Consider the following 15,932-nt stretch of genomic DNA (forward strand, 5'->3'; position numbering starts at 1 on the left):
ATATAATTTCACATAAAAAGAGAGTGCCTTGGAGATTTTTGATTATTTAGCTTATATTTGTCCCTTCCAAAAAGCTGTTGCTCCATCTGAGACAAAGATTTAGTTGGGCTACTTAGCTGGTTTAAAATGAGGCTCTGAAAGAAGGATGCCTCATTAAGTTAAATGCCTGTTGCTTTACTCCTCTGCTCCTCTCTGGTGGACCACAGGAAGGCTAAGATGTGAGGAGATTAACTGAGAATGTACATTTTAAGCAATAAAGGGAGACAGTGCTGCCCTTCCTCCTTGTCAGCTGTTAGTTCTACAGATGTCTTCCTTTCATTATTTATGCTCCTATTTAGGATTCCGGTTTCTTTTACAATAATGGCTCAATTGTTTTGAAAGGTGATGTCTGTCTCTGCAGTGTCCAAGTCTTTAAAGATAAATACTGTTTTATACATGTTTTTAATCAGGTTCGTGTGTTTTTGTGCTTGTGAGCTTTACAAGTGGCCTTTAATGTTATTATGCTTCTATCAATGATGTTCTTTTGTCTTCTTCATCTTTGCTTTTCTTTTACCCTTTATAAATGCCACCAACCTGCATATTAAACTGAGCCTGCATGACTAAGCGTTCAATTTAATTAACATGTCCTTTTTTAAATAAAAAAAACTTCTTAATGCACAGTGTCCCTTTCAGTCTCTAGGAGGTTTCGTGTTTGCCCTCAGCAGTATGTCAGAGTTTCCTCTGAGGGGAATTTACCTGCTGCTAATGTAGTGAAGGTGTTTTTCACAATAAAACTTTATTTTAGAAAACTAAAATAAATGTACATCTTCAGTCCAGGAAACAAGGATTACTCTGATAAGCTGCCCATAAGGAGAGTTAATACTGTATAATGTGATAATGATTACTGGTTTGTCAGACTGGGAGTAGACATCTCCCAGTTTAATTTTGTGACAGAGAAACAGGATTTTCAGGATTCAGACGCTGATCTCAAACCCCTTCGTTCTCATTTCAGTTTCACTGTAATAAACTTTACTTACATGTGATTTGAAAACAATATTCCCCAAGCACTGGCGTGTTTGGGACGATGTTCATCAAAATGTATCAATCAGCTCGCGAGGAGATCCTTAAATAAACCCCAAATCCTCAGGAGCCCTTTGTCTGTGTTCGAATGATAACCTGGAGCGCCTCCTGCTGGAAGGCTGCGGGGATTACAACGAGACAGAATAAACTAAAAACATCGTCCAAGTTTCTCATCAACATGTCTCCATCTCCTTGACCTTTTTGAGCTCACCTGATTTCCTCAACTTCTTAGACTCAAGAACTGTCTTCTCACTTCTTGCTACTTCACAGGAAACAACAGGTGAAACTTAAAATCTTTATTCAGACCCAAAACAAATCGAAATTTACATTCAACACAAAAAAAAAGAAAAAGGATGAGCGTGCAGACTCTCTGCAACCTTCAAGCTTCGGTACAGTCACAACTGACACGGACAAGAAACAAACCTCTCAAAGGTTTGTTTCAAAGCTAAAGAACCAGAAAAAGAGCATTAAACAGTCCTGCAGCAGATTTCTTTAAAGGTGCTCGTCTTTTTCTTTGTGCTCTGGTTGCAGAGGCTTCGCCGCTCCTTCTCTTGACAGCCTGTCGGCCTCCTCGTTGCCTCTGTAGCCGGCGTGACCTGGAATGTGCATCTGGAGGAGGACCAGAAGGGCAGACAAGTAAGTATAAAAACATGAAAATAACAACTAATAATCAATCACTTGGACGCTTACTGAGCATTAAACAAATGATTGGATATGGCTGTACTATGCAGCACTAAGACTGTTTACTACTGCGGCCTGTAATGCAGTCACAGTAAAATGATCACTTCAAATTATTGCTGCCAAATCATGGGGTGCTCATCACGGGTTGCATTTAAATCATTAAGACCTGCAAATGACCAGAAGATTTTTCATTACATCCTGATACGTACGACCTTCAAACAGGCGGTTTTTACCATTACCGGTTCATCCATCAGATAAGGCATTAACAATACTGCTGATGCTTTTCTCTGACTGTTACTTTTAAATTGAACCTGTCACACCGTTTCCAGATCAGACTACTTTCTGCACATCAAAACAATCCACCAGAAGTGAAGAGAACAATGTAATAATGAGCTCATCATTTTAAGTTAAATTTTCCAAGCAGAAAATGCTGAATTTCTCTGGCTTCACCTTCAAAAATCTGAATATTCACCTTTTTTGGGCCTAATTTGGACTGAGGGGGTTTAATTCTTCCCTCACGATAATCTGAACCCTTTCGTAATATCTTTCTGGCATTCACGATTTATTTGTGGACCCTTATTTTAACGTATATTTTACATTTTTAAGCATTCGAATAATTGAATCAGAAATTAAGTGACAATCAACCTTGTGCCAGCCTGACTTCGTACAATTAAAATAAAAACACAGATGATCCCGCAGCAAGAGGAATAAAATTACTTTTTTTTTTTAACCAAAGAACAGAAAGGTGACGCAGTGCAGGAACCTTTTACACATTTGTGAGACTAGTCTGAATAAAATGTTGTTGTTTATTCAACATTTATGCAAATTAGCACATTTAATTAGTACTAATGAAAGAAACATTAGCATATTTTAGTATCAAATGTGTACTTGTCGAACACTTAGTCTTATTAACAAACCAGGGAGTTTCTATCATTTAACATTTTTATCATTCAGAGCTGATTAAAAGAATAAAAATTTACGATATTTTTCTGAATTAAGACTCTAATGTGCAAACAAAATGAAACAGGAACGCTGAACCTGTCTTCAGCCGAATGCTCAGATTTTTCTTTTTTGAAGACGTTTGAAATAGCAAAATTATTTGGATATGTAACACTTCATCTGCTTATCAAAAGCATAAGATTTCAGAAAACAAAAAACAAAACATAATCATCTTAATCCAAGTAATCCACTGAAACTGTCCCTTTGATATATACAGTTTTAGCCTCTGAGGAAAGCTGTTCGGCTGCTTGCTCTGTCTGACTGTACTGAGCCCTCCGTGCCCCCTTGTGGCCATTTTTCAGGCCATGGACAGATTTATCACCTCCCCAGCAGGGGGCGGTTGACTGCAAAAAGACTCCTGCGGTAAATGTAAAAACATTGTTTACTTCTGACCTGCATGAATCTAAAGACCCCGTCCGCAAAGAAACACTGATACTTACCCAGACCACCTCCACCTGTCCATTCAGCCTGTCCAGTTTCACAAAGTCGTCTTTGTTGGTAATCTGACCTCCAGATTTCAACCTCCAGCCGTTCAGCTTCCAGTTCTTCACCCAGCTGGTCACACCTGCATGAAGGAAAAAGAAAAGAAAAACCTTTACCCATTCAGTGGGAAATTCAAAAGCTGAAATCTGAGTGGTAATGCAACATGACTGCAGCATGACTCGAGTTTGTGACTCACCGTTTATCGTAAACTTGCTGTCAGTGTATAAAACGAGTTTCTTGATGTTATTCTGTTTGGCCTGTTCCAGCGCTCTGCAGGCCGCCTGGTGCAGCGAGAGCAGAGACGACAGTTAGTTATGCTTTAAAGCTTGTAGAGAAAAATCCAAGCATAAAATAACAAACAGGCATTTACAGGCCTGCGTCTTGCTATTCTTTCCAATAAATAGGTACATTTACATATCTGCTCCCTCAGGAAACTTTTCAGAAGTTGAGTTTAAAACCTTCATTCTCATGGTGCCATTTTTAGTTTTGTTCCCTCTATGACCATCAGGTGGCGCTTCTTTGTATTTGCTGTACATTTAATAAGCCTCTTTACATGCTGGCCCTCAGTAGTTTAAACTGGTTAAAATTGCCTCAGCCTCTCCTCTCTTTAACCCTAGCACACTAACATGCAGTTTTATAACACTATCACTAATGTCAGGTAGATTTTACCCGACACCCAAAAAAAAACCAAAAAATAAAAAACATACTTCCCATTAAAATATATTAAAGCACAACAATAAGTGGCAAATTGAAGTGCTCTTCTTTTATTTCTCTCTACACAACATCTCACAAAAGGAAAAAAGGGTGTCATGGTGGTCCCTTTAAAAAGATTCTAAAGCAACAGAATGAAAATCACCCCATGTTAGTGTTAAAAATTTAAAAAGTACTGTTTAAGTGCAGCCCTGCAGAGTTAACACTGAGCATTAAACTGGACTTTTAAGACAGAAACTCTCATGCTGAGATGTAAATCTTACTTGTATCTCTGCGCGCTGGTTGGTCTGCCTTCCCTGCAGCCTCTCTGCAACATTTCTATAAAGCCAGAGGCAACAAAATGTGAGAAACCGATGCATCCATTTATGCAGTTAAGACTTTCACTATGGAGGTTTAGACTGAGCAGATTTTAGGAACTGTTTAAAACATGCTCGTTGTAGCACGTGCACATATTCTCACAGTGGGTTGTTGCATCCCCAGTACACCCCGATGCCCCCCCGTGCGCCGCTCTGTCCGTTTCTTGAGCAGCAGCCATCGGTGTAAACGACCACAGCGTCACCTGTACGGAGAACGCAGAACAGTTCAGACTGGAGTTCAAGTTTTATTGCTTCCATTTTCTACATTTTATATTTAAATATTTCTGTATGTAGTAAATGACATGATTTTGTCCCGATAACATGTTGAATGGAGTTGAGCTCTAATATTAAATCTTGCACATCTCACCCATGTACGTGAATCCGTCCGAGCTCTCTGATGACGAGTTTTGTGATGTCGAGCTTTCTGATGGCTTAACTCGTTTGGGCTGGTGCCCCGCCTCCTCCTCCGAGTGACATCTCTTTTTGCCAAGAGGGATGTACTCGAGCGGCTCCGGGCCTCGTTTAGGAAGCAGAGTGACATCAGACTCCACGCTCTGAGTTACTGAAAGCCACAAACACAAGAAGTTCATCAAGAACAGTGTGCAGCAAGTACCTGATTCTCCACTTAAAATCACCTGTGAGCTTTGTGTGAATCCAGACCTGCATGCTGTATTACCACCTCAAACAGACACAGTGGCTGGGTTAACCCTCTACTGCATAGCGTTGCCCTGAGGCAACAAACCACATTTTCATGCCTCACACAAATAAATGTATATAAAAGAAAACATATTCATGCACATGCAAGTTTAAGAAGCATATTTGATTGTTTGTTCTACTTTTCAATTACAGGACATGGATGTAAAAACCTTTTATGGAAGGAAACCAAGGGGATGTGCACTTTCTGTCCTCAGAAAGTGAGGACAGTGAGCTTTCAGGGAGTGACAGTGAAGTAGAGGAGTGGATCCCTGAATCAGGTTTGAGGGACACTTAGGAGCTCAGGGGTCAGTTGGTAAAGTAACTGTGTGTGTGTGTGTGTGTGTGTGTGTGTGTGTGTGTGTGTGTGTGTGTGTGTGTGTGTCTTACTGTTGTGGGAACACAAATTTGTTTACACTCATATTGTGAGGTCTAGCCTACTTTATGGGGACAATTGCAAGGTAAATCATTCAATTTTAGGGTGAAGGCTTGAGTCGGGGTTAGAGTTAGGTTCAGGCAGGGACTTGTGATGGGTAGGGTCAGGATAAGTCTCCAGGAAATGAATGCAAGTTAATGTAATATCCCTAAAAGTGATGGAAACACAACGTGTGTGTGTGTGTGTGTGTGTGTGTGTGTGTGTGTGTGTGTGTGTGTGTGTGTGTGTGTGTGTGTGTACACGCATGGGGTTAGGGTCAAATGTTGGATGTATTTTGGTGTTTTATTGTTCTGTGAAATGTTTACATAGTTTTTTTATTGTTGTTTATTTATTTGTTCATCCTGGTTGTACTAATAAAACGTATTATAGAATAACTTGTTATTTGACTACCCTTATCGCACAGTGTTGCCTTGAAATAACAAACCAATATCTGTTTTTTTTGTTTTGTTTTGTTGTTTTTTTTTTGGGGGGGGGGGGGGGGGGGTCAAATTTTATGATTGATATATTATAAGGGACCCTAAAGCTCCCCCAGAAATATTTTTTTCCCCAAAAAATAAAAAGTCATGCAGTAGAGGGTTTTAACATATTCTTGGATTCCAAACTGACGGCCACTTCCAAACCAAGATGCTCCAAGTTCAGCCTCAATCCCAGCTCCAAGTAATTATAGTTTCTCGTGTGTATTTGAAGAGTATAAAATTAGAAAATATTCACCTTTCTTCACGTCTGGAACTGCAGAAGGCTCGATCCCTCTGACGAATGCCCAGGCATCTCGCTCTGAGGCAAACTTCTTAAAGGAGGCGGACGGAAATTTGTCCACTTGGCTCTTACACTCGTCCCTAAATGACAAAAAAAATAAAAAGTAAAAAATCAGGAGAATAAAAACCTTGAGATGTCTTCATTCTCCCCTCCGGACACTTTAATGATACACCTTTTCAACTGCAACTCAATCCATTCAGGCACAGACATGGTCAAGATGACCCACTGACGTTCAAACTGAGCCACTGGAGTGAGGAAGAAAGAGAATTTAAGTGGCACTGAACATGGCAGTGATTGTTGGTGGCAGACACACTGGCCTGAATATTTCAGAAACTAGTGATTTCTGAATTTCCAGCATGAAAATGAAATGAGAGAAAATATCTAGGACAGACTCCAATCCGGCCCAGTGGGCAGCTGTGGAGGATGACTTTAACTGTGTTTTAACTTTTGACTGTTTCCTATCATTTACGGTACATTAAACTAATTAAGTAACAGAAAAACAATAACAAAAATGTTCCCTTCTTGTAACAATAGGTCCAAAGTTTATTTTCTCAAAGATTAAATGTGTAGTTAAACTTCTGTGCACTAACAGAAGGTGGAGTTTCACTGGTCTGGTACTGGCGTGTTGTTTATTTTATATGTATTTATTTGTAATATAAACAAACCAAAGACATACTACATTATGTAAGAATAAATCAATTTTAGGCCCTCCTACTCACAAATGAGCCACATTAATGGCGGAAATACATTTAACAGTTTGAAGGCTAACCACCTGAAAAACGGAGAAAACGAAGCCGTGTATGTTATGCTTCCATGCCGAATTAAAGTGTGGGATGTACTGACAGGGAAACATTGATATGATCTTAAACCCGCTGGGTTGTTTTACTGTAGCTCAAGGAGAAAAAGAAATCTTCGTGCATCTGAACGGAAGCTGGCATCCACTCACTCTCACTGAAAGAACATGCACTTTGAATAGCCAATAACATTGATTTTCTTAAAAACAAATGTGCAGGCATTGAGTTGTGTCCGGCCTCACCATGAAGTGTAGACTCCCGTTTTGTGTCCTTTCCTAACTGCGTAGAAAAACTTCCCTTTCGCCATGTCGTCAGCAGCGCTACAAAAGGTCCTGCATGCAACTCTGAAAAGACCAGTCAGCCTAAACATCACTGTCTGCCAACACACTGCACGGGGACAAAGGTGGCTAGCATCGTGATATTAACTCGGATACATTCAAATATCAATAGATTTGAGTAGGGAAGGCGTGGTTTGACATAAAATCTTGAAATATGGGACCAAATTAGCAGCCAGGTGTACAGATGTCCGGGAAAGCTAAACCCGAAAAAGCCCAAAAAAGTATTCCATATATATTTAACACCAGTCTAATAAGTCTTGCAGTCATCTTAGTTTCTTCATTGGCCGTATATCCCTATCTGAAAATGTTGCAGTAAACAAAATCGAACAAAAATCAGTCTAAACGCACAGCAATAATCTGCCTGCAGTTTCCCCGACTGTTTTCTACTACACTCACGCGATAGTTCTTATCACTTCAAGCGTTTCTACAATTCTCGCGATAGAAAAAAAGGTCGCTCCCGATTGGATTAATCCAACTCTCGCGATGTTCCGGCCTCTTCCTTGGCCGTCGTTGACAGAGGTTAGTCGTGCCATTTTACTCTGGACTAGCTTTTCTGTTTTAAAATGTACTTTAAATGTATTTAATGGCAAGGTTTACACACAGTAGGGCAAGTGAATCCTGTGATAGCTTAGATTATGTGATTTGCAGTATCGGATGGCTCATCTTAATGTCTAAATAAGACATAGTAGAGGGGCTCTGCTCAATGAGTTCGGCAAGCGAGTAGCGGCTAGCAACAGGCCGTGCATGTGTTCAGTTAGCCGTCACAAAACCGAAGGAAAAAGAGCTTAAGTTAATTTTCAGGGTCGGATGTTCAGCTCTTTTAATTGTGACTCAAGTAGTTAATATGTATGTGCCGTTTTATGTCCATTGGGCTGTTATATCAATCTCCTGTGCTATTGTGGTGTAGCCCGGTTAGCTCAGAGGTGTTACGCCTGGAGGTTAGCGGTGCTCTGGGCTTTCAATAAAGGGTGGATATTAAATATGTTCGGATGCCGGTGGGTCTAACCTAAATGTTTTTATTTCTCCGTGCAGAGACAAAGGCCATGTTCAGTACCAGCGCCAAAATAGTGAAGCCTAATGGCGAGAAGCCAGACGAGTTTGAGTCTGGGATCTCTCAGGTAAGAAAGTCGGCATCACAGATCCATGTATTATTGAAGCTTCAGTCCAGCTGAATGAGTAACTGTGGGGGCCGTTGGGGAGAAAACTGTAAAGGGCATCATGAATAAATATGGTGTAAGAGAACTATATGATTTATTGGTCAGCCATTACATAACTGCACTATCTGTTAATATGAGGCCAATTTTATGTCAGATTACATTTTAAAAAAAGGTACTGATTTTTTTTTGTGTACAGGGGTTCATGTACAGTATCAGAACTCTCTTGTCTCCAAGTGACTATTTAAACAAGAATTGTACTGTTGGAGGAATGTAAGGCTGTGTGTGATTGAGTCTTTAATGTGATTTAATTATGACTGACATTAAAGTCTCAGCTGCTGGTTCTTCTCAATCCTGTAAGGCTGAGTGTTTCATTAGGACAGCCCTGTTTGGTGGTTTTGTCCGCTTACTGGTTGGTGGACTGATGGGGTGATGCGGCCTTAAAATTATATCATATTTCTTGAAGTGTCTGGTGAATAAAGTACCAGCAGCACCAGCATTGCAGTGCAATAGTGGTGGTACATTTTAAGTTCAGTAAGCAAAAAAAGTAACCCAGGTCATGTTTTCTCTTTCAAAAAAAGAAAAGGCAAGTAAAATAATGCACCTGTGAGTGCTATGTTGAGCTTCAGCAGCTGAAGCTCAACATAGTTCTGTTCCACACTGTCGGACAGAAAGCTGTACCCCTGGCTTAACTGATTAGTTTAACAATAACTGAAGTGATGTTTTAACCCTGCTCACCAGGCGGCTGTGGTATTTCTCATCTTGTGTTCCCTAAAGCTTACCTGGTTGCTCTCATGGCGATCAGTCAGCTGTCTCAGATTCTAACTCTGCTGTCTTGGACAGCAGCTGGTGATGGAAGTCTTTCCCCTTGCTGTGGAGAGATCCTGTAACTTGGAAGGTGATGTAATCCTGAACCTTCAGCAGCTGAAGCTCACTGAGGCTCAAGAGCATAACCGTCACCAGTTGGAGTCCAAGATGGTAGAGTTGTTAGTCTGTCTTCAGGATGAAGAACCTACTGGTGCAGCAGCTGATAATTGAGTCTCCCAAAATAACTTTCAGTTTTTTTATAATGTATTTTAAAAAGGGATGGTTTTGTTTCTTTTAATGACCACATGGAAAATCTGCCACCAGTGGGATTGGGCTCTCCTTTAGAGAGAAGCAGAAATATGAAGCTAATAGAAAACGTTTGAGCTAGTCAGGATGAGTGATGTGGTTGTGCTTGCTTTACTCATTTGACTGGTCTTTCCACAGGCTCTGCTCGAGCTGGAGATGAACTCTGACCTGAAGGCTCAGCTGAGAGAACTGAACATCACTGCAGCAAAGGTGAGAGTTCACATGAACCTGTGTGCATGAGCTTCGTGTCATTGAATTATTTACATAACTGATACATAGATTTTGTTTTAGCAAGCCTGTTGCTGTGTTTGCTGCTTTTCACTGACTCAAAATCAAGCTTTAATTTATCTTTATGCTACGTTTTAAATCTAATCCGACGTGGACATCCAGAGAGTTGCTCTCCTGGCTCTGTCCTGGTGGCGTATGGGAGCGTAGCTCTGAGCTGAGACGTACAGTCCCGTTCCACAACGTTGGAGAGAAAGCTCTGTCCCCGGCTGCTGGCCGGTGAGGACGAGCGTCCTGCATATTCCTACATCTTCCCAGAGTCCTTTAGGGCCATTACTGGGGAGCTAAACCATGCAGTGCACACTTTTTGATACGTACTGGTGTTATAAGTCGTCGTGTTTTACTAAAATTCTTTCGTACTAACCTAGAGTTCAATGCATGTTCCTCTGAGTTTTAACAGCCACAGATTTACGAAACATTAAGACAATTTCCTTCAAGGATCCAAAGCTGGGATTTGGGCACCTCGTGGAGAGCTCCTGCCCTGCCCAGGTGGCGTCACATCACACTTCAGAGCCCCTGTGCTCTTAAATGACTGCTGCTTTATTCTTTTCAGGAAATCGAGGTTGGTGGAAACAGGAAAGCCATCATCATCTTCGTTCCTGTCCCTCAGCTGAAGTCCTTCCAGAAGATTCAGGTGCGCCTGGTGAGGGAGCTGGAGAAGAAGTTCAGTGGAAAGCACGTGGTCTTCATTGCACAGGTGAGGATACCATCGCTGTGACTGTCAGTTTGATTACTTACTTGATATCCAGAAATATTACGTTTTGCTTTCAAGCTGGATGCCTGGAAAACATTACTTAAAATGCATAACCCTGTTAAGAACAGGCGTGAGCTCAGGTATGTGTCCGTGTGTTGCGGTGATTCTTTTATCCGACATGGACATCCAGAGAGTTGCTCTCCTGGCTCTGTCCTGGTGGCGTATGGGAGCGTAGCTCTGAGCTGAGACGTACAGTCCCGTTCCACAATGTCGGACAGAAAGCTCTGTCCCCGGCTGCCGGCCGGTGAGGATGAGCGTCCTGCATATTCCTACATCTTCCCAGAGTCCTTTGGGGCCATTACTGGGGAGCTAAACCATGCAGTGCACATCTTTTCAAATCAGGGTTCAACTTATAGGCTGATAATGAAATAAAACCTCTTTATGTAAGCAAGAATATCAGCCTGAACCTGATTGTTACCTTCATGCTGCTCTGTAGTTGCTTTTGTTTGCCCAATTCCTCGTTGGAGATTAATTGAACAATTTCTGACTTTCAGAGGAGAATTCTGCCCAAACCCACCAGGAAAAGCCGCACGAAGAATAAGCAGAAGCGTCCCAGGAGGTGAGTGCCGAGAGTTGGCTTTAAAATCTGATCACAGATTTCTGCGGCTGACTCGCAAGAGTGGGTCAATGTGTTAAAGTGGATCTGGAGTCTTTAATGTTAGAAACTTTCCAGCTCTGACAATGATTCAAGTGAAAGAACGGAGGGAAGATGGTGCAGTGATGAGCATTTCCACTAATACTCTTGAGCCCTTTTTTTTTTTTTTTTTTTTTGAGCTCATACAAAAACACTATAATGAACTTTAGCTGGCAACATTTACACTGTGCTTAGTTTACTTTCATTTTTCTGAACTTCAGTGTTCTCTCGGTTTGTAAAGTGTTCGATCTTCTGTCACCTTCTCAGACCCCTTTTATCAGTCCAGCGTCGGGTAGCCTGGTGGTGGTTACTTGCGATCTACCACCACCTTGTGGAGGTACTGTTGCAATGCATGCTACCAGATGCATGTGATGAAAATTAATAGTTCTTGTGATATTAATTTTCATCACATGACGTTAATGCATCTGCAGTGCTCTCTTTAAGCTTTAGAAATTGCTTTGTGTATAAATGATTTTTAAAAGATGTATGTTAATACTGTGTTGAAGCATCTTTTTTCAGGTAACACCCTTAAGATTTATTTCTGTCCTTCAAAATAAAAGAGATTGTGAGGATAACTGTAAACTTAAATCTACAAATGTGTTTCTAAAAAAACGGGAGAAAGGTTTATTAACTGGACAGAATGATGCTATAAACCCATTTGTAAATCTAATCCGACGTGGACATCCAGAGAGTTGCTCTCCTGGCTCTGTCCTGGTGGCGTATGGGAGCGTAGCTCTGAGCTGAGACGTACAGTCCCGTTCCACAACGTTGGAGAGAAAGCTCTGTCCCCGGCTGCTGGCCGGTGAGGACGAGCGTTCTGCATATTCCTACATCTTCCCAGAGTCCTTTGGGGCCATTACTGGGGAGCTAAACCATGCAGTGCACAGACTGATCATTAATAGAAACCAAAGAAGGTGTGACTGAATGTTTTTATTTTCTGTGAAGAGAGTCCCGGTTTTTGCTGAAAGTTGGATGTTTGAAAGGGCGCTGCAGGTGCTTTGGAAGGAAAACTTTACTGATGTGATTATTGGTCCCCGGTTTATCCGAGCTAAATCTTTCAACCGTTTGGTAAAACACAGTAATCCGAAGTTCAGCTCGGACCAGGCTGACTAAAACTCTCAGTAAGATTTATTTAGAGGAAGTGAAACTCATTAGGGTACTATAGCGGTGCCCGTTGCTTCTGTAAGTCATAGTCTGCCACCCCTCCAGTCTGCTTGAGGTGGCGGCTGTCTAGGCTGGCATCCTGTTGATCGGCCTGTGGTTGTCGTGCAGGTCTGCAGCCACACATAGTGCAGTGGAGGCAGGCCTGCAGGGACCCATGGCTGCCCTTGGGAGACAAGCTTTGTAATCAACACCAAGCCTCAGGTGTTGACCTTCAGGGCCTCACTCCCAAGATTATTGCTGTAACATAAAACTGTTATCGGGGAAAATGTTTTACTTTAATGAAATGAAATAAAAACCGGACTTGAGGAGGAAGAAATGTCTTGTTGCTCGAAGTTATTAACACGAGCAGGATGTCAGCATGATTAAGTGTTTCTGCCCACGATAAATACCCCACCAGGGTAGAGAAGTAATAAAAGCTCAAGTAGAACCTAAAGCTTTCAACCAATAAGAACCAAACTGAACTGAAGCACGGAAACTCGCTGTGGACACACACTGAAACTAAACGGAGTTGGAAATGAAGCATTGATGACCTTTTTTCTTTCCCCCAATTCTACAGCCGCACTCTGACCGCGGTCCATGACGCCATCTTGGAGGACCTGGTGTTCCCCAGTGAGATCGTGGGTAAGAGGATCAGAGTGAAACTGGACAGCAGCAGGCTCATCAAGGTCCACCTGGACAAGGCTCAGCAGAACAACGTCGAACACAAAGTGAGTTTTAAAGCAGCGGAGGCGTCTGCATGTTCAGGAAACACGAATAACGATGCTTTCAAGTGTCAGTCTTTAATGTATTAATCAGTGGAAGGATTGTTTGGTGTGGAAAAAGTCACGTTGTCACACCAAACACCTCCCAAAAACGGGATTTATTACAAGGATAAGACGGAGCACGTGTCCCTCGGTTAAATTTCTGGAGATGTTTTAAGTCTGAAACCTTTTTGTTCCGACGTGGACATCCAGAGAGTTGCTCTCCTGGCTCTGTCCTGGTGGCGTATGGGAGCGTAGCTCTGAGCTGAGACGTACAGTCCCGTTCCACAATGTCGGACAGAAAGCTCTGTCCCCGGCTGCTGGCCGGTGAGGACGAGCGTCCTGCATATTCCTACATCTTCCCAGAGTCCTTTGGGGCCATTACTGGGGAGCTAAACCATGCAGTGCACAGACTGATCATAAACAGAAATTGAATTTATGGCTTAACTTGTCCTTTACTTTGAGTTTTATGCACAGATCAAAGTCCAATCCAAAATCCAAGGGTTGTATTAAGTACAACATACTGGCATAAAAAATAGACCTGTTTAAATCCTTCAGCTGCAGACAGGAGTTTGTCCTGCAGCCTTGGTTGTTGCTGTTTTGTTTTTTTTTTTATATCATGTAAAGAAAAAGTGGTGATGGTAAATAAGAGGCAGGTTAAGTTAAACTAACGTTGATTTTATTCTTTCCTGATTCAGGTGGAGACCTTCTCTGGTGTCTACAAGAAGCTCACAGGCAAAGACGTCGTGTTTGAATTCCCAGAATTCCAGCTGTAAATGCAGATGACAAAATAAAATTTGTTTACTGTCACTACTGTTGCAGGTTGTGGTCTTTGATTTCCTTCTCAGAGGGCACGTTGGAGACCAGCGGAGCACTATTAAGCTTTTCAAACGATATGTCAATTATTAATAACCTGTCAGTATGTGGGAGCAAAATCTTCAGCCCTGTTGAAAATCCATGCAAGCAGGATTTTATTTTGATTGGCACACTTTTCGCAAAAGCTCAGATCATACCATTACTGGAAAGAAGGGTGGGTGGCTGACCGAAGACGGTGAATGTAGTGATACAGGCCAGGTACACAGATCGGAGCCCAGATTTAAATGCTAGCCTGTCCGGGAGGGGGAACGGGCGAAAACATAAAATCTGCATCATCTGGCTGCATTTCATTATTATTTAAGAATAATGACACCCATTTTTATGTTGATCCATTTTTCATTGTGGAGGACAGGAGATTTCAAACTTGTCCAGGTCTTACACTTTGAGTTCTCCCAAGTAGTCGTAAATGACTTAAACTAAGGCTTTTTATGAAAACTAAATACAAATAGTTTCTTTGAATTACATTTACAGTTTAGTTTGTATATAGTTTTATATTCAAAAAAGTGTATTTGAATGGCAGACGTGTGCATGTTTACAGAGCCTTGGCTCAATGTCTAAATGAGTCGTACAGGCCTGAATGTGCACTTGAAGCCATTTGATCTGTTGCTCACCACAAGAGGTTTTTGAGTTTAGTATTTTCAGCTTTACAGCTTTTCCTACAGATTAAAACCTCCCTCCGTTCATACTGCAAAGTAATTAAATGACAGAATTTTTTTTCCATTAAATTTAAACAAAGCAAAACGTGTGGACAATGAGCTTTCAGAACTTTTTCTGTAATTTTATGCATTTATTTTGTGTAATTATAGTCCAAAGATTTCATGCTGACAGATTTTTCTTTGTCACAGCAGCTTTTTTCCCCCCCTCTTTGTTGTCCCGTTTGGATCTTTAGCCATCAGAATTGTTGTCTTAAGACCAAGAAAGATGCCAAGCAGATTTATTTTACCAAGTGGATCATCATGGCCTTGCCATATTGGTCCATTTGATTGACCTTTATTATAATTATGTATTTATTTTATTTTCGGTTGCTACAAACGGGACAGACATGACTGGGGGATAGGACAGGGAGAAAGAATGAAAGAAAGAGGGAGAGAAAGAAAAACGGAGGGGAGAAGAGACGGTGAGAAGGGGGGGAAGAAAGAAAGAAAAACAAAACACCTGGATCACCTGTATGGATAAAAAAAAAACAAGAGAAAAACAAAAAATAGCAACATAAATACAGCACCATCACAATAAACTAGCTAGCAGTAGATAACAGTAGATACTAAAACGATATTGTACAGCACGCACGATAGACAGCGCACAATGTGCTTTGAGGCAGCAGCCAAGAAAGGTGTAGTCCGCGTCTGTGTACACCCGTGTGTACACCTGTGTGGATCAGCATGCTTGTATTCCAAAGGTTTCTCCATGTAACGATCTGCTAGGGAGTGTGGGGAGCCATAGCCCCGTCCCCCAGGGCATGAAGCAGGTATGGAGGAGATCCAGGCCCCAGACATCCAGAGGCCCCAGAGTACGAGGACCCAAGGAGGACCACTAAAGGGGGGGAACCGTGCCACCCTCCTGGGAAGAGCTGAGTAGAGCCCCAAACAAGAGGTCACCCAGCAGCTACGGAGCAGAAGCCAGAGGGGGTTGCAGTGGCGTGCCTGCCGGCAGCCAGCTGTGCCAGAGAGGACCGAACTTCAGGCCCAGAGGCCTGAGGGCACCCCACCCCCCGGAAGGGGCCCAACAGGCGCCAGGCCCCGCCAATCGGCCACCAGGAGTGAGCCGGTACATACATGAGCACCCAGCCCAGGTCGACAAGAACCACCAAAACACCAACGTCTGAGGGCATCAGCCACCGGCAGGGAGTGTGGTGAGGGGAGATAGGCCTCCGTACTTTGGAGGGCCTGAGATGTACCCAGAGAGGTTG

General features: G+C 42.1%; 2 protein-coding genes and 4 non-coding genes across 6 annotated transcripts; 5 read left to right on the plus strand and 1 right to left on the minus strand.

Moving 5' to 3' along the window:
• Window positions 1-1,340: 1,340 nt before the first annotated feature.
• On the minus strand, window positions 1,341-7,697 carry rnaseh1 (ribonuclease H1). The gene is given in 8 exon segments (NM_001285799.1): window positions 1,341-1,668; window positions 3,180-3,304; window positions 3,419-3,503; window positions 4,197-4,251; window positions 4,393-4,492; window positions 4,657-4,851; window positions 6,130-6,254; window positions 7,211-7,697. Coding segments are annotated over 8 exon segments (930 nt in total). The 5' UTR covers window positions 7,339-7,697; the 3' UTR covers window positions 1,341-1,551.
• A 15-nt stretch (window positions 7,698-7,712) lies between these two features.
• On the plus strand, window positions 7,713-13,960 carry rps7 (ribosomal protein S7). The gene is made up of 7 exons (XM_014411289.3): window positions 7,713-7,825; window positions 8,339-8,424; window positions 9,712-9,783; window positions 10,412-10,555; window positions 11,107-11,171; window positions 12,967-13,117; window positions 13,849-13,960. The coding sequence occupies exons 2-7, from the start codon at window positions 8,350-8,352 to the stop codon at window positions 13,924-13,926; spliced, it is 585 nt and encodes a 194-aa protein (XP_014266775.2). The 5' UTR covers window positions 7,713-7,825; window positions 8,339-8,349; the 3' UTR covers window positions 13,927-13,960.
• LOC111501153 (small nucleolar RNA SNORA73 family) lies at window positions 9,947-10,164 on the plus strand. Its single transcript, XR_002721403.2, has one exon. It is a non-coding gene; the product is annotated as a small nucleolar RNA SNORA73 family (small nucleolar RNA).
• LOC111501155 (small nucleolar RNA SNORA73 family) lies at window positions 10,726-10,943 on the plus strand. The gene has a single exon (XR_002721405.1). It is a non-coding gene; the product is annotated as a small nucleolar RNA SNORA73 family (small nucleolar RNA).
• On the plus strand, window positions 11,918-12,135 carry LOC111501154 (small nucleolar RNA SNORA73 family). The gene has a single exon (XR_002721404.2). It is a non-coding gene; the product is annotated as a small nucleolar RNA SNORA73 family (small nucleolar RNA).
• LOC111501157 (small nucleolar RNA SNORA73 family) lies at window positions 13,347-13,564 on the plus strand. Its single transcript, XR_002721406.1, has one exon. It is a non-coding gene; the product is annotated as a small nucleolar RNA SNORA73 family (small nucleolar RNA).
• Window positions 13,961-15,932: the final 1,972 nt, after the last annotated feature.

Source organism: Maylandia zebra, linkage group LG15 (assembly GCF_041146795.1).
Source record: "Maylandia zebra isolate NMK-2024a linkage group LG15, Mzebra_GT3a, whole genome shotgun sequence".
In the NCBI taxonomy this organism is placed as follows: Eukaryota; Metazoa; Chordata; class Actinopteri; order Cichliformes; family Cichlidae; genus Maylandia; species Maylandia zebra.

Excerpts from the sequence above, each read along its gene's own strand:
- rps7 (XM_014411289.3), top strand. The coding sequence starts at position 8,350 with ATGTTCAGTACCAGCGCCAAAATAGTGAAGCCTAATGGCGAGAAGCCA. Across the intron at positions 9,784-10,411 it reads TGAACATCACTGCAGCAAAG|GAAATCGAGGTTGGTGGAAA; the intron begins GTGAGAGTTCAC and ends TATTCTTTTCAG. Across the intron at positions 10,556-11,106 it reads ACGTGGTCTTCATTGCACAG|AGGAGAATTCTGCCCAAACC; the intron begins GTGAGGATACCA and ends TCTGACTTTCAG.